General features: G+C 31.8%; 1 protein-coding gene across 1 annotated transcript; it reads right to left on the reverse strand.

Moving 5' to 3' along the window:
* Positions 1–5386: 5386 nt before the first annotated feature.
* Positions 5387–17421, reverse strand: LOC126735313 (MIP18 family protein galla-1). The gene is made up of 5 exons (XM_050439263.1): positions 17099–17421; positions 16877–16948; positions 16695–16774; positions 16460–16643; positions 5387–5646 (listed from the first exon to the last, which is right to left on the reverse strand). Exons 1-5 carry the CDS (start codon positions 17127–17129, stop codon positions 5549–5551), a joined length of 465 nt encoding a protein of 154 aa, XP_050295220.1. The 5' UTR covers positions 17130–17421; the 3' UTR covers positions 5387–5548.
* Between the last annotated feature and the right edge of the window lie 5 nt (positions 17422–17426).

Below are 17426 nucleotides of genomic sequence, written 5' to 3' on the forward strand. Positions count from 1 at the left end.
TATTTTTATTTATTTCCGGTTGCTTTTGTATTCTGGATGTACTCATCAAAGACCCAAACTTTTATGCTTCGGTAGTTGCATTGGATCCAAATGAAATAGGTTTTGCTAAACTTAAAACGTACAAGATAAAAAGAAATGTACAGGATGACCCAAGTTCAAGGGTTACGGCATCTACGAGACCGTAAAAAAACGAGGTGTTTCCCAACAAAAAATCGAGTTAAGTATATCAAAGTCTTTTCATTAAAAAATTTGAAAAAATTTAACGAATATTCTCGGAGAAATCGACGAAAAATCATTTTTATTTTATTCTGCTGTGTTTTAGAAGCCGTAGAGTAAAATAAATCATACTTTTTCGTGTGCAGTTTTTCTCCTACATGATGGTGATTTCAATTTCATCTTGTAGTAACCATCGTTTTTTTTTTCTTTATAGATTTAAATTGTCAAATTAATTATCGTTTCAATGATGTATATTGCACTTTCATTTTAAAAATTATAAGATTTGTGTAATGCCTTTGAAAATATAAATATTTTTCAATCCATTCTAAAACCAAATTCTATTTAAAACCAGAAACTACCAACAACTCCAAGACGAGTGCATATCCATAAGGAAACAGGAAACTACTTTTTGGTAAACAAATTCATCAGCTCTCATGTATGAAAGTTTAATCAATAAAATCATTATACAAGTTTATTTCAGGTTCCTCTCTGTTTAACAATTATTTCACTTTCCATAAGACGTTCATGAAAAAATGAAATGGGTGTAGAATTTTGACACAATATAATAAAATATATTCAGCAGATAATACATTTATACATTATAACATTATAAAATAAGAACTAATTAACTGCTAAAAATACCCAATGCACAATGGTATTTTAAAAATACTGTGTGTGCATTTCTTGTCTATCCAAATTAATTAATTAAAATAAAAACAATTTCTAAGAAAATAATATATAAAGAAAAGTGATTCAAAATATAAAATAGAATTAAATTAAATTAGCGGAAAGAAGGGGAAAAAACGGGAAGAAGAAGAAACAGTACTATGTGTATAATACTAACCAAGTGACGTTATCATCTAATATTCAGTCGTGGATTCTACGTTTAATTTTGTTATATGGTTTATTTCTGAGTTCTACGAAAAGTTGATTATAGATTTTGGCTGAGGTATATGTTAAAGTTTTTTGACATTTAGTTTTTGTGGTCTTTGGAATAGTAACATTCTTATTTAAAGCTTTTCTTGTATTCTGATTGTGAGATATGAAATGCAAGTAGTGCGGATTCTTACACAGAAGCCTAACCACTGCTTTCAAGTAAATTTAATTTACTCGCAACAATCTAGCTTCTGTAAATAAAATATCCGAGGAATACAATTTTGGTTTGTTAAACATTACCTTCAGAACATATTTTTGTATAAGAGGTTTCAGGATGGTCTTAGTTATTCCGCCCATGCTTTTAAGCAATAGTTTATAATTGATTCAACCAGAGCTTGATAAATATACTCAACATTTTCATCCAAAATAACACCGAAATATTTAACCTTGGTCTGCCTTTTTATTTTCTGGGTGCAAGAACATTTAGTTATGCCCCAGTCGTTTTCCACAGTCGTGTAATGTGATCTCTTTTAATGTGCTAGATGTTCTTGAATCTACAGAAAAGCATAAAAGGCTTGACTTTTCTAAGTTTAGTGTTAGATAATTTAAACCAAGCCAAGTTTTGATTTTTTTCATGGAAGACTCCGCAGTAGTGTTTACATCCTTCCAAGACTTTTCCTTAATCATTATTGCGGTACCATCTGCAACACACCATGCCGACATTAGGTAACAACTGCAACAACTCATTAACAGATATAGAGAACAATACCGGTACAAGGACAGATCCCTGTGGCACACCATATACTACCAACCTAGTTAAACTGACACATCCATTTATTTTGGTACTGTATTCTTTGGTTAATGTAACTTTCAAACAGGTTGAAAGAAATCCCTCGAATCGCAATATTTTTCAGTTTTTTTTAGCAGAATATCATGTGTCACAGTGTCGAACGCTTTGCTAAAGTCTAGAAACATTGCCATGCACCTCTCGTCACAGTCAAAACACTTTGCTATGTGTTCTGTAAAACAATTGACCGCATCTTCTGTACTTTTATTTTGTTTAAATCCAAATTGAAATTGTGACAAAAAATCTTTTTTTTTTGTAAAAACTTGCTAAGTCTAAGTTTCATGCATTTCTCTATGATTTTTGAAAGATTACTGGGTCTATAATTACTAATAATTTTTATATTTCCCGATTTATGCAACGGGGTTACAGTGGCATGTTTGAAAATTCAGGGAAAAACACCAGTCTCAAATACTAAATTTACAAGATGTAGAATTGGTTTAATAAGGTGTTTATTATATTTTTTCAAGAATAGTGCAGGTATTTCGTCAGCCCCGGATGCTGCATTAGTCTTAAGAGTGCTTATTAATTGAATTAATTCATTTTGTGTTATAGGTTTAAGATACATAGAGCTTCCACTTAGATATTTTTTGGGTTTAAGCTGGCCCGTCTTGGATTTTTTATTTTACCCGCCACTATTTTTCCAATTGTGCTAAAATAGGAATTAACATCTGCAATATTATCAGCCCCCACAATTTCACTGCCGCAGCTGTTGTCAATTACAGTTGCATATTCGCAGACCGATCTTGTTCTTTCGTTTGTTGCTTCTTTGACCACCTTCCAGAGCTGTTTTATGTTATGTTTATTTTCCGCGAGTTTGTTAGAGAAATAATTATTTTTTGTAATGTTAATTAAACTTGACAGGTTATTTAACTGTTATTTAACAGGTTATTATAAGTATTTTCAGTCATCAGTTTTCTTATTTAATTTGCCTCTCGTTCAATAGATTGAATTATACCGAGAGTAATCAGAGTTTTAATTTACGATCTTTACATTTAATATACAAGGTGTCCGGAAGCTAGATGCAATCCTTTAAGGGGGTGATAGCTGACTTAATTTCAAACATTTTAAGCTAAATATGTGTAGGTCGAAATTTGCTTATAAATTTTTTATGGCAATTTTTGCATTTTTCTCAAGAAATACCAAAATTTCACACTTAAAACAATAAATAGTTTGAACAAAATTGTGTTTTATTTAACATTAAAACCTAAAATAACCCCACACTCGGGGCTCTAATGCTTAGTAGGCTTATGAGAGGTCTCAGTCTAATAATTTTTGTTTACATGACCTGCCGCACAAAAGAGGCCATAATTCTGAGAATTAGCCAGGCATCGGCATGAGTGATATCTAAAAATAAAGGGCGTTTCAATGTCTCTATTTTTTCTATAAGTTTACACAGAAGCTTGGAATTGATCGTATTTTTATTAATACACATTAGGCAAAATAAAATAAACTTTGAAACTCCGATACTAATTGTAACTTGCGTTCTATTACCGTTTAAGTGTGAAATTTTGGTATTTCCTAAGAAAAATGCAAAAATTGCCATAAAAAGTTTTTAAACAAATTTCGACCTACACATATTTAGCTTAAAATGTTTGAAATTAAGTCAGTTATCACCCCCTTAAAGGATTGCATCTAGCTTCCGGACACCCTGTATCCTGTATGAGTTGGCATTTTCGAAAATTATTTCAACTGATATTAACGAAATTAGTAGCACATTTATCAGAATAATTGGAATTTAATATTTGTTCCCACGTTTCATTGTCCAAAGCCCTTTCTACTAGATCATAATCGACTTTTTTACATTTGTATTTTTACTACATAAAGATTCTCTTTGTAATTTTATACTAAGTAAAGTTGGGTAATGATCTGATAAATCTGATTTATATATAACCTTGGAGCTCATGTGGGTCCATTTCCAAGCATGAAGATATTTGTTCATTTCTTTCCATCGTCGGTTTATCAAACATGGAGTTAAAACCATTCTGATGCATAATATTTAATATAAATCCTGCAAAAAGTCTTGTTTGGCTTGGAATGGTTTTTACCTCCTGGTCGTCGTTTTCTGTGGTATCAACGCCTATTGCAGTTAGCACTTTTTTAACACAATTTTTAAGCGTTTCATTATCACCATTGAGCCCCACTATCATTATATTATTTTCTCTTAGTTTTACATCTTCATGCGTCTTTAACTTCATGATTTCATTCTCCAATATTGTCACCTTGTTCTTTAACTCTTTATGTTCCTTCCTTATTCTTTTGCTTTGTTAGATTTCCTCTTTCAGAGTACCCTTTAGTTCTTTAATCAATTTATTTCGAAACTCCATAAACTCCTCTATTGAATTAAGACTCTTAGTTAATACATCCAAGACCTCGAAATTGGAAATATCCTTACTTTTTCGTTGGTCTAAGTTTGTACTTAGCCGTGATTTTTGATTCATTTGATCACCATACATTGTTTTTCGCCGATTTCCTTGTTTATATAATGAGGTTGTTTCTCTAACATCTTCATCAGTAGACTCGGTAGATTGGCTTTCAATACTTTCAAGAGCAGAAAGACGTTTCCTTCCATCGCTATTGCAGTTTTTACAGTACCCCACAAACTACTTTGACTTGTGACTTACCTAGTTAAAAATTCCAAAAAGGTTGTATCTACAGAGAAAGTTCTAAGGACCTTTTTGGTAAAGAAGTTTATCAGCTGTCGTATGAAACTAAAATGATTAAAATAGTTAATATGATTTTAAAATGGTTATATAAGATTAAAATTTTTGTAGAGCTTTCCATAAAAAAACAGAAGAATCGTTTTTATATATAAAATAGTTAGATATTTGTAAAGCCTTTGACCATAACAAAAAATTTTCAATCTATTGAGGAACTACTCAATACTTCTAAAAACAGCTGGATTTATAAGGAAATTTAAAATCTTGTTGTTGGTAAAGAAATCAGCTTTCATGTGACAGTGACAAAGAAAGATATGGGTAAAATCTTTTTTTTACAAATACTTTACATATAGATATATTAAATGTTTTTAATATGCAAGTGCAATACATACAAAAATTCCAAGTAGATTTATCAAGAAGAGTAAGTTATCAATAGATTTTCCTTAATGCTTACTTAACTCGGGCATATTTTTTTTGCAATTTCAAGATGAGATATGGCAAATACCCTGCTATACGCAGAACATCATGCTTTTTCCCTATAGAACGGTGGAATTATAAACATTCAAAAATAGCAATTAACCTCTGACACCATACGTAATCTCTTAAAAGTTTGGTAGCACTTTTCCGCAGTTTTATAAGTTTTATTTTTATTATAAAAGACTATTTTATTAAATTATAATTTATATGTAAGTATTAATGTTTTTTCAGTTGTATACGAAGCCATATAAATTTGTAACACTTATGGCAAAAAAAAATACTTAATGAAAAATTATTTAATGAAACAACAAAAGAAGTCAACAAACCATGCTATAATTATTAATATTTAAATTTCTATAACCTAAGTTTAAAAAAGTAAAACCTAATTAAAAGTTATATAAACAAGAACCGAACCTATGTACATTATTGCTCCATAAACCTACTAACTATAAACGATAGTCAAAATACACAGTCATCAGTCTTCTTCTTTAATACAAGTCTCTACAATTTCCTTTAAATTAGGATTTTCCATTGCGGCTGCTATCCTTTCCTTGTCGTTTATTTGTTTATTTACTAGAAAAGAAAAAATCATATCAGGCTATGTTTGTTTTATAACATACTATTTAAAATGGCTCATGTATATATATATTTATACTTTTGATGACTTCATGTATTTCCCTGCGTTTTTTTGGTATATTTAATATAAAATTGAAAAAATAAAAATAAACTGTAGTTACATGCTACCAAGGAAAATAAAATTTAGATAAAAGCTACCATATAAGTAAAAGTATATCAAAGGTAAACAGAATATTGAAAACTTGAATTTAAATTCAACAATTCCTTTACTTTTAATTTCAGATGAAATACGGTTTAAGTCCTATAAACATATAAAATACTGCAAAATCTTTTTAAAAAATCCGACAAAAAGATGTATATCTGACTCTGAGCTTCAATTACTCCAAATCAGGTCCAAAATTATTTTTTTTAAATTTAAATTTAAACTGCGTTATAATACATCCAATAAATTATATTTAAATAGCAGAAAATAGAAAATGTAGTGCTTTTGTTTAATAACGCTAATATTCTGTCTGGAGTTCCTCAGGGGTCTGCGTTTGGTCCATTATTTTTTAATGTCCATTAGAAAGAATACTGACTGTCCAATTTTTTTAAAATGGTTAATAATATTCGTTCACAAAATATTAATAGGGGTAACCCCTGACTTTTTTTCTGATAAAATACTCTTTGCTTGCACATTAACTAAATTAAAATGTAAACTCTTGAATGGTTCGTATAAGTTATTATCAACTAATAATATTCAGAAATCATTTCTCTTAATGCCTACTAAATGAATTAAAATCAATTATAAATAGGATGAAAAATACAGGGTGATTCGCGATCTACTGTACATACTTATGTGGAGTATAAGGCATGCCTGTTGGTTATTCGGATCTATTACCAATATACAGGGTGATTTTCCTATTTTGGTAAAAATTTGTTGACCCTGTAGTTCCTAAACGGCTTACCCAATTTTTTTTTTATTTTTTTTACAAACACCTTTCGGGTATCTAGACTTTGTAACATAGAATAGCAAAGTTTCAGGGTCGGATTCGGCCAATTCACAAAAGAGGCCCTTGTGAGACATACATTTCTAAAGAAAAATATGCCACTATGTTGAGTGGCACATCAAAGGTTACGTACAAAAAAATCTTTCGATGGTACACGCGGCTTTTTTGCAATGTGTGCATTAAAGCTATACCCAAGCGGTACTAAAGATAACATCAAGAAAGCTATAATATATATCTACGGTTGCTAAAGAAATTATTAATTTTTTTCAATAAATTTTATTGCCTCAAACTAATCAATAAGTCTGGGGTTTTTGACAGATGTTTTTAAAATGACATTTATGTACCTATTTAATTTTTGTTTGACGTTATTAAAAGCACGAAATATTGCTTCCCCTTTCCAAAAAGTTTGTACGTTTCAATTGTAAAAATGACGTTATTTACAAATGTTGAGTATGCAGATATCGTATTTGTGTACGGATTCTGACCAAACGTTTGCCGCAACTTTTAATACATTGTATGAGAAATGGTAAGTTTCCCTCAACCGATGTTCATGCTAAAAGAGTGGATTCTAATTACGTGGTTCAAGAAGAGACTATTATCAACCTTGTATAAGAGAAGATCTCAGCACTAGCATTAGGCGAATTTCCGCTCAATTAGCGGTACCACAGACACTACTATAGAGAAGTATAAAAAATGAAAATTGAAGCCCATTCTAGGCATAAGAGGTACAAAGATAGAGATACAAGAAGGACTTGCTTAGACTGGCATTTGCTAGGTGGATAATAAATCACCGAAGAATATTTGCAGAACGCTATTTAGTAATTACGCCAAAGTCACAAGGGACAGAGTCTTTAATTCAAGAAACTCTCATGTATGGGCAAATGAAAACCTCCATTTGGTACGATTGGCTAATTCTCAACAAAAGTTTTCGGTGAATGTTTAGTGCGGCCTAATAAATGATCATTTAATTTGACAATTTAGACTTTCCTAAGTAAATTAATTTAAGAGGCATATACTTCCCACACGATGGGGCACCCGCGCATTTTGGAAGGATGTTCGAAATTATCTTGATCAACAATTTGTTGATCGGTGGATTGGACGCGGAGGTCCACATCCTTGGCTAGCTAGGTCACCAGACTTTCATCCAGCCCACTACTTTTCATGGGAGCATCTAAAACAAAACGGTACAGTATTCCAATAGAAACTAAGTTTCAATTAATAAATCAGATAAATTTTTATTGTGACGAGATTAAAGAAAACCCTAAAATGATTTTAAAGAAATGGTGTTATTATGGCATTCCTCCTAAAAGGCATTGCTGAAGAGTGTAGGTGTCCTACGCTCTCACTATAAATCTGTTGCTTAGGCAGCCCAAGAATCAATATTGGGTCCAATCTCAATTCTACTATATCAATTACTTTGCATATTTTGACAACTTATTAAGGACAACTTATTTTTTGCTGATGAATCCTCTCTTCCCTAGCAGGACCTATAAACTGAATCTCTATAGCTCAGCTTCACAAAAATATGAAGAATATAAATTGTTGATTTTGTGCCAACTTCTCACAACCTGTAACATATTTTTTTTAAATTACCTTTGCCTTTACCACTCTTTTTGATTGTTGGTTACACACTTTAATGAATTATAGTGAGGTGCTATGCTTGAGTTCTTGTTCAAGCCATTTGAAATTCTTTATCCATGTTAATGTTGAAGTTGACATGTTTTATTGCTCTATATATGATATGATTATTAATAAAGCTTAGCTAAAATTAGGGAACTACAATTACTTAAAGTCCTAAGTAATGAATTAATATTTAAAGAATTGACAACTGAAATTGACGAATTAATATTTGGTAAAACATATAATTAGAACATTTACAAGTAAGACGTCAGAATTTTTACACAGCATCCAAATTTTATCTTTCAAGAGAAGTACATAACTGTTGCCATCTTGATATTTGGTGGAAGGTCATGTAAATATTTTACTCCCTACGCTCATAAAAAACCAATCTTTTAGTAGGTGATAAAGGCATGTAAATATTGGAAGATGCAAGTGGTTGATTTGACTTGTAAAATTTTCCACAATAAATTTATGTCCATTTTTAAAAAATAGTAAGGATATTTCTTCAATGCAAATAGCTAGTTACCAAAAAGCTATTTAGTACCAGTGATAAAATGCAATCCTTAATTTGTTTAAATTAAAAGATATTGAGTTAAGTCATTGTTTATATTTCCCCAAAAACTTGTGATAAAAAAGGCTGGAGTCAATCAAGGAACTTGAAAATTATTTGTGGAGGAGTTGGCACAAAATTAACATGATAAATGCACTTTTCTTTATTCTTTAACAGTAAGCAGCAGAGTTTATTCTATGATTATTGTGAAATACATATTAACATATTTTTGATTTTTGTGTCCATGAATTATTTTCTCATATTCCATAATAATGTTAGAGTAACCCAACATCATGTAATTATTGCGAGCCTATTTTGGCTATTTCCACTCCTAATGACGCATAATCTAATTAATTGAAGTCATTCAACACATTCCGAAAATACTTGCTCCGCAACATCAATGATGTCAGGGTCATGTCTTACCCTACCCAGTGCATATATTCTTGTGTGTCTGCTATTTGTGAGGGAAAAATCTTTCCAGGTTTGTGACTACTTCTGAAACTCACAATCACTTTACCAGAGGTGGAAGCTGTTACTACATTATAGACTTTCCTGGTCACCCGGTGTGGCATTCTACTATGAAGTTGAGTTTTTTATTGCCTTGCCAACCTTACTTAAAGACTTGCCTCTTAATGAATTTAAATTCAGGGTAAAAAAACCTTCTAATTTTAAATTTCATTCATTTGAAGAATTTTCCAATGCCCATTTTAATATTCTATAACAAAGAATGAAATGTTTTAATGGATTTTAAGTTAGTATTGTTAGATAAACTTTATATGTAGTATTGGCCATAATGGTTGAAACTTTTCAATTTTATAAATTTTACTATGCATCTTAAAAAATAGCACATCACTAAATAAACAAAATACCACAGAATATATTTTTGGCTGATCTTTGATCGAACCATAAGAAATTTTTTCAATTTATGTCCTGGTCAAAATGCTTGGAACTGTCTATTTAAACTTATAAATATGTATTTTTAACGCAGTTTTTGAATAGCCAGTGTTCAGGTCAGTTAAATTTATAACGATTAGCGATATATTTCTGTTAAGATGTTATATGTTAGAGCCTTTGATAAGATGCACCATGGATTTCTTCCTCAGAAACTTAGCAAGCTTGGTTTTCATTCTAATCTTGTACAATTTTTTGCTTCCTATCTGGCGGATAGACACCAGTTTGTAGAGTATAATGTGTTTAGGTCATATGTTTATAAAGCATATAGTGGTGGTCCTCAGGGTAGCAATCGTGCTCCTTTTTTGTTTCCCATTTTTATCAATGACATATCTGTTAACATTTTAAGCAATAGTCTTCTGTTTGCTGACGACCTAAAGATATTTCGCATTGTAACTAATTGGGATGACTGTTTGCTTCTCCAAAATGATATTAATTCAATCTACAACTGGTGCAAGATTAATAGGCTTCCTCGCAATATTGAAAAGTGTAAAAGGATGTCCATTTCTTTGCTAAAAAAAGAAATTAGCTTTGACTATACATTAAATAGTACAATTCTTTCTAACTGTGATTATGTTCGTGATTTGGGTGTCACTATTGACAAGAAGCTTAATTTTTGCAATCATATCGATAATATCATAAAGTCATCTTTTAAATATCTTGGTTTTATTATAAGAGCTACATCAGACTTCACTAGTAAATCAAGTAGAATCATCTTATTTCATTTCCTAATAAAATCGCGATTACTTTATGCGGCTCCACTCTGGTATCCAAACTATACTGTTCACATTGTTAGACTTGAATTTGTTCAACGTTAATTTCTGAAACATATCGCTTTTAAAACTAATGGAATTTATCCGGAATCAGCACTTGTTACTCAGCAGATTCAATATGCTTTCCCTTCATCAGGAAACCATTTGTGCAAATTTGCTTTTTCTTTTCAAATTGTGTAATGGTCATATTAACTGCCCGGAAGTGCTAGCAGCTCTATACTTTGTTGTGCCTTACATTAATACTAGAAGACCAAAAATGTTTTACTTACAAACATATAGCACAAATTTAGCAAAGAAAGAACCTTAATACAGAGCATGCTCTTGGTTTAATTTGGTCCATTTGAGTCTGGATGTCGATCTCTTTAATGTCTTCTCGTCATTTAAAAAAATTATTGTCAAACAATACTGTAAACCTATTTGGTTAATATGCCTCTTATATATATTTTTTTCTTCTTGAACATATTTTATGATTACCTATTAGTTATATTTTTATATATGATTATTATTATTTTTCATGATATATGAAGTGTTAATACTTATATTTTGATATATTGTCTTAGTGATTAGGATTAGATTCCTGTTAGACAATAAATATATTTGAATTTGAAAAAAGATGGCAAAAGGCAAATCATATTCTAGAGATATTCGCCAAAGAATTATAGACTTTTACAAACAGGGTATTAAGCAGTGTTATGTTTCTAAAAGATGGAAAGTTCCAAAAAACACTGTCTCATGAATCATTAAAAGATATACATATATCGTCATACGATTCCAGGAAAAAGCTGTGGAAGACCTAAAGCTACTACTGCCCGGGTGGATAAGCGAATTTTAAATATTGTTCATAATGATCCAACACTAAATGAAAGACCTACAGACCTGCAAAATTACGTAAACTACGTGTTTCCTTACTGCGGAAAAATAACGTAAAGCTACGCCTACAATTTATTTATTTATTTTTTATTTTATTTATTTACAGAATCCATTTACAAAAGTGTTACATAGCATACCCATACAAACATATATATTCAGATACAAAACTATCTATAAATCAATGAAAGGTGTAGATGAGTTAATTAATTAAAGCCCCTATGAAATAATATTCTTTAACTGCCCATTAAAAGATGTAGTCCTAGAGTCAAAAAAGCTTATCTATCCTGACAGACCATTAGCACTTCGAGCCATTCGTGTAATTGGCTCATTAATACCATAAGCGGTATGGTGGAATGAGACTGAAAATATTTCTGACTGTCTATTCAATCTGGTAGGCACCCTAAGTTTAAAAAGAGACAATAACTCGGGACAATCTATAGTAGCATTTAAAATCTTATGCATAAAACATAAGTCGAGTAATGTTCTTCGTGACTCTAATGTGGGTAAGTTCAGGTTATCCCTGACCCACTGATATTAACACTCCTGTCTCCTGTAACCCCATCTAAAAGCAGCCACCCTTAAATATTTATTTTGAGTTTTTTCAATCTGCTCAATGTAGCAGTTATATGACGGGGACCACACAATTGAGCCATACTCCAAGATGGGTCTAACAAGAGAGCAATAAAGTAATCTAAAAGCAAACAAAGACAAATCAGTTACAGACCGTTGGATAAAACCCAGCATTTTCATTGCCTTACCAGTCACCTGATTGATGTGACTTTTAAAAGACAACCTGGAGTCAATAAATATTCCTAAGTCAGAAACCTCTGTTTTGACTACAGATTGCTACATTATTTATTTTATAAAGAAAAGCAATAGGGTTTCTTTGCTTAGAAAAAGTAATCTTATGGCACTTATTGATATTAAGGGACATTCTATTCAAGTGGCACCAATCAAAGAACAAATTAAGGTCTTTTTGCAGGAGCACAGCATCAGAAAGGGATGTGATAGGCCTAAATAGCCTCACATCATCAGCAAACATTAGCACACGACAATTTTCAAGTTTCCAACCAGATCAATCAAAAAGAGGCAAAACAAAACAGGGCCTGAGTGCGAGCCCTGTGGCACCCCAGATGGCACCAATATTTCAGAGGAACATGTACCTCCAAGATTAACAATCTGCGTTCTACCTCTGATGAATCCCGAGATCCACTGAACAAGAGGCCCCACAATACCTAAAGCCCTAAGCTTCTGCAAGAGTACCCCATGGTTAACCCTATCAAAAGCCTTGGAAAAATCTGTATATATTGAGTCAACCTGAAGTCTTTTCTCCAAGCAGCGGTAGAGGTAGTTGACATACAGCACCAAATTAGCATCAGTAGATCTGCATTTTATAAATCCAAATTGCTCAGGATTAAATAAAGATTTAAAACTCCAGGCAATCCTATGACTGACCAGGCAGTCAAGCAGCTTTGGCAACTCAGATTGGTTACACACAGCCCGTTAAATTGGAAATTTCATTTCTACTACCAGATTTAAAAATTAGTTTTAGGAAACTCCTCTTCCAGAGAGTGGGATAAGAACCAGTACCTAGAGATTTGTTAAAAATGAACAGTATTGGTTTCGTAAGAACACAAACACATTTCTTTAGGAAGAATGCCGGAATCCCATCTGGTCTAGCGCAGAGCTTATTCTTAGAGGAAGTAATATAAGAATAATATAAACATCCTGCGTTGACAGGGTTAAATTGCTCAGACAAATTGATTTATCAAAATCAAAAGATGGTATGTCATTGACTTGCTCATCCGAATAGACGGATGAGCGAAGGATGACGGATGAGGAAAAGTATTCTGCAAACATATCCGCAGTATCCGAGATATTCATACTAATCCTGTTATTGTATGTCATTCTGGAGGGAAGGCTAAAACCAGTCGAATATATGACCAAAAGTACCTCGGATTGCTAGCGAGATTCATTTCCACCTTATTAATAAACTCCTGGACAAAATTATCGCACCACTTGATTTTTAGAGATTTTTTTTTAATAAAGATAAAAAAATAAGCAAACTTATAAGCATTGTTAACTATGCATTATTAATTAACAAAAACAATTATATTCTATTTAACAAAACGAGATTTAAGTAACTAAATTCAATACAAGGAAAAGCATCAATTTTCACTAACTTCAATTTTGATACAAAAATAAAACAATAGACCCATAATGAATTTTTAACAACATGTATTGCCACCTCTAGCTGCAATGACCGCTTGAAGTCTTCGCAGCATTCCTCGTATCAAATTATGAACACTTTCCTGCGGATGTATTCTCACTCCTCACGAGCAGCATGTTCCATGATAAAGCATAAACATAGTTTTTGTCCAGTTCTGCTTTTTATACGAGAAAAGATATTATAACTGTTTTAACTGATATTTATTTTTATTTGAATTTTCTTGACAAAATAATTAGTGGTGCGATAATTTTGTCCAGGAGTTTATATTGTTTATAGCACAACTCTCTTAAGTACTCACATTAATGTCTCAAAAATACAAATTGACCACTAATTTTAAACTTTTTGTGAATTTGTTTCTTTCTTATTATCAAACTGCGAAGCTCTGAAGAAAACCAACATGGAAAAGAAGAACTTTTGTACCTCTTTAGAGGAATAAACCTTTCAATTGAGGAGTAGATCACATTATAGAAAATTGACACTATGACATCAATAGATGTCTCTCCCAAAAACAATTGATTCCAGTCTATCCCAGCAAGACAATCGTTAATTGCTATGTAATCTCCCTTACCAAAATCATAAAAATATTCCTCATATATCATATCATCAGAATTTTCTGCACAACAAAGGTTAAAACTAATTGCTGTATGGTGCAAGCTATTCTCAAAAATCTTGTCTATTGCACGTTCGAGACTAATTAAATCTGAGCTACTAAATACAAGATCCAAGGCATTTAAAACCCCATTTACCTGAAAAAAGTTATAGAAGCTAAAGCAGTTGGCCAGAGTAAGCACAGACTCTCTGTCATTCTCCAGACAACCACCAACCACCAAACCAAGATCATCATTCTCCCATCTAGCATGTGGTAAATTGTAATCACTTGCCAAGACAAACAAACTACTTGAATATCTACTATATACATGTTCAACAGATTCACAATGGCTTAAATAGGCTTGAAGTGGAGATGAAGATGGTATATAAATACAAGCAACAACAAAGATTGTCAATTGTAAAAGTCAAATAGATCTGATAAATATCCACATCAACAAGTGGGATACCAATTCTGTGTACATAAACTCTTTTTAGCTGCAATCAATACACCACATCCACGAGCCTTGGTAGTATTTGTACCCATTTGATGATCATATCTATATAAATCATAGTTTGGTGTGAGTTCAATTTCAGCATCTGAATATTCAGATGTTAACCAAGTCTCTGCAATCATAACAATATCATAGCAGCAGCAACTAAATGCCTGCTGAAACGGCCATCCCGCACTAAATTATGGTTTGATTCATTTGATTTTGATGAAAATTTAGCTTGCGTTTATTATTTAACCCAAATTTTCGCAAGATAACCGCTCTAGGCCAGTTATCCGGCCTTAAAAAATCATCCTTACAATCGCTGTTGATGCTTATATTAAAAGAAATAGTCTCACCCTTAACTGGCAACATATCTACTTTAAGGTCTCTAATCTGAGGGAACCGCTTTTTAATGTGCTCTTCAACAAAATTAGGGATCACTCCCATTTTAACACGTCCCAGATAAAAATATTCCCTATTTACTGAACCTGCAAAATTTTCATCACCTCGAAAGTCCGCTTCTCCTAAAACCAATTTGCACTAGATCACCTTAACTGGACAGTGCAGGATTGGAAGAAGGTATTGCTCAGTTCCAAATTTAATCTATTTTCTGATGATGGAATAGTACATGTTCGGCGACCAAAGGGTAGAGTTTCGGCGATCAAGAATTAAGCATGCAGGTGGAAACATGATGGTATGGGGGCGCTTTTCTTGGTATGGTACCTCTTCATTAGGTGGTAGGAAAAATGGACCGGTTCATGTATCGAGATATTCTGCGTGATGTAATGGAGCACTACACATTTTAATCAACGCTAGTAAATTTTGTGTTTTGACAGGACAATGATCCTAAGTACATTTCAAAGTTGGTAAAGGCATTGTTGCAGCAAGAAAAATTACATTATTAAATTGGCCAGCCCAAAGTCTGGATTTAAATCTGATTGAGAATTTATGGGAACTTCTGGACTGCAAAATTTGTGACTCTGGAATGGTCAAAAATGCTGAGTTATTTAAACTTCTTGAAGTATGGACAGGGCAATAATAGAAAATTTAATTAAATCAAGAGGTTATCACACTAAATATTAATTCATATAATACTAAGATAAGATATTTGAGTTTTGTATATTTCTTAAGAATTAAAAGATTTTGTTCCAAGTATTTTGTCCAGCTTATTTTTTATTCCAAAGCTCAGGTGCTAGTTGATTTATGCACATACAACCACCATTACTTATCTTTGGTCTTCAGTATGCAATAGTTTAGTTAATAAGATTTTACAATTAACAAACACCAATCAGAAGTATTTCTGGGTAACCTTTAGATTTTCAATACTGTTTAGGTAGTTTGAAATTTGTAATTGACTTGTATAAGAGTTATATAATATGTGTACCAATAAATGAATTGAATTAATGTAATTTATGATTTAAAAATAGTTCTTTATATTAAATGTTTCAGCAATTCTTTTACTTTTAACCCAAAAACCAGTCCTAAATTGAAAACAAGATTCTGCTAAAAAGTGATTGATGTAATTTTACATGTAAATTATCAAATTCTTTAAAATAATCTTCCCAAGATTCTTTTCAAAAATTGTCTTGTATTGAAGGGGCACAGTCCTGCTCATTTGCCGCTTTTCCGACTTCTAATCCGCTCTCATGATTCGTTATAATATGATACTTTTAATAAAATCTTTTTCAGTTGTTAAATTTAATTTTTACTCACAACTTAATGTTCTAACTAAAAAAAATTATACATACTTTCATGTTCAGTTGCATGTGCTCCATCCTTAATATAAATATCTAACTTTATAGGATAAGGCACATTTCTTAATAGTTTAACCCTAATGCACAGTCCTATCAAGGTAGCTAAAGAACAATGAGGTACAGTCGGGTTAAACTCTACCCTAACAATATTTATATTTGCTCCTGTAGGTTGTTTAATCTGAAATGATTTTACGTTTAATTGTGTAATGAATATTTTACACTGACTTACGAAAATTCCGTCTTCATAAATCACATTAAGCTCCTCAAGCGTGTTAGGCTTCTCAGGATCTTTTATATTCCTAAGAAGGTCTGAAATATATAATAAAAGTTAACTATTAGGTTGTGTATTACTACTAAGTAGCTAATAATGTGATGGACCATGCATTTTTAGTAATTCAGATTTATATTTACCATAAACCATGTCCTTTAACTCATCACTGTTAATAGTCTCTTCAACAAGTTTTTCCTTGCCCTTGTCAGAACCTAATTTTTTACGTAAATAAGACAAAAACATATTAAAACAGGAAATAAAATAGACACACACAAATTTGTTAAAATTTGCATTAAAAAATAATGTTAAAAAAATCAGCTGTTTTGTTGACAAACATATCATTTGACATTTAATAACCTAACCTTGGCTATGGTCCTCTTGCTCCTCCGGCATTTTTATATTTGTTACGTGATGTTTTGACGCTTTTAAAACCAATTTTCGTGTTTAAATGGCCGTAGAAATTAATCGGAAATTCCTAAATAACCTTCCGAAAATCCCAAATCACTCGTGATAAACTGATATGAAAACACCTTATCAATCAACCTTAGATCTAAGTCAATCGATAAATAAAATTTTGCGAGACAAGACTCTTCATTCTGAACACCGAATGATGCTTAGACCTTAAAATTGCGTTTATAAGAGGTAAATAAATATTGATAAGCCAAACACTAAGTGCATATCAAGTTCAAA

This window comes from Anthonomus grandis, chromosome 4, assembly GCF_022605725.1.
Source record: "Anthonomus grandis grandis chromosome 4, icAntGran1.3, whole genome shotgun sequence".
Classification (NCBI taxonomy): domain Eukaryota; kingdom Metazoa; phylum Arthropoda; class Insecta; order Coleoptera; family Curculionidae; genus Anthonomus; species Anthonomus grandis.

Bases quoted from the DNA above. Each gene is read 5' to 3' on its own strand.
- LOC126735313 (XM_050439263.1), bottom strand. From the start codon at position 17,129: ATGCCGGAGGAGCAAGAGGACCATAGCCAAG. The intron at 16,775-16,876 runs GTAAATATAAAT...TATATATTTCAG, and splicing joins GTTAAAGGACATGGTTTATG to ACCTTCTTAGGAATATAAAA. The intron at 16,644-16,694 runs GTAAGTCAGTGT...AAATCATTTCAG, and splicing joins TTTATGAAGACGGAATTTTC to ATTAAACAACCTACAGGAGC.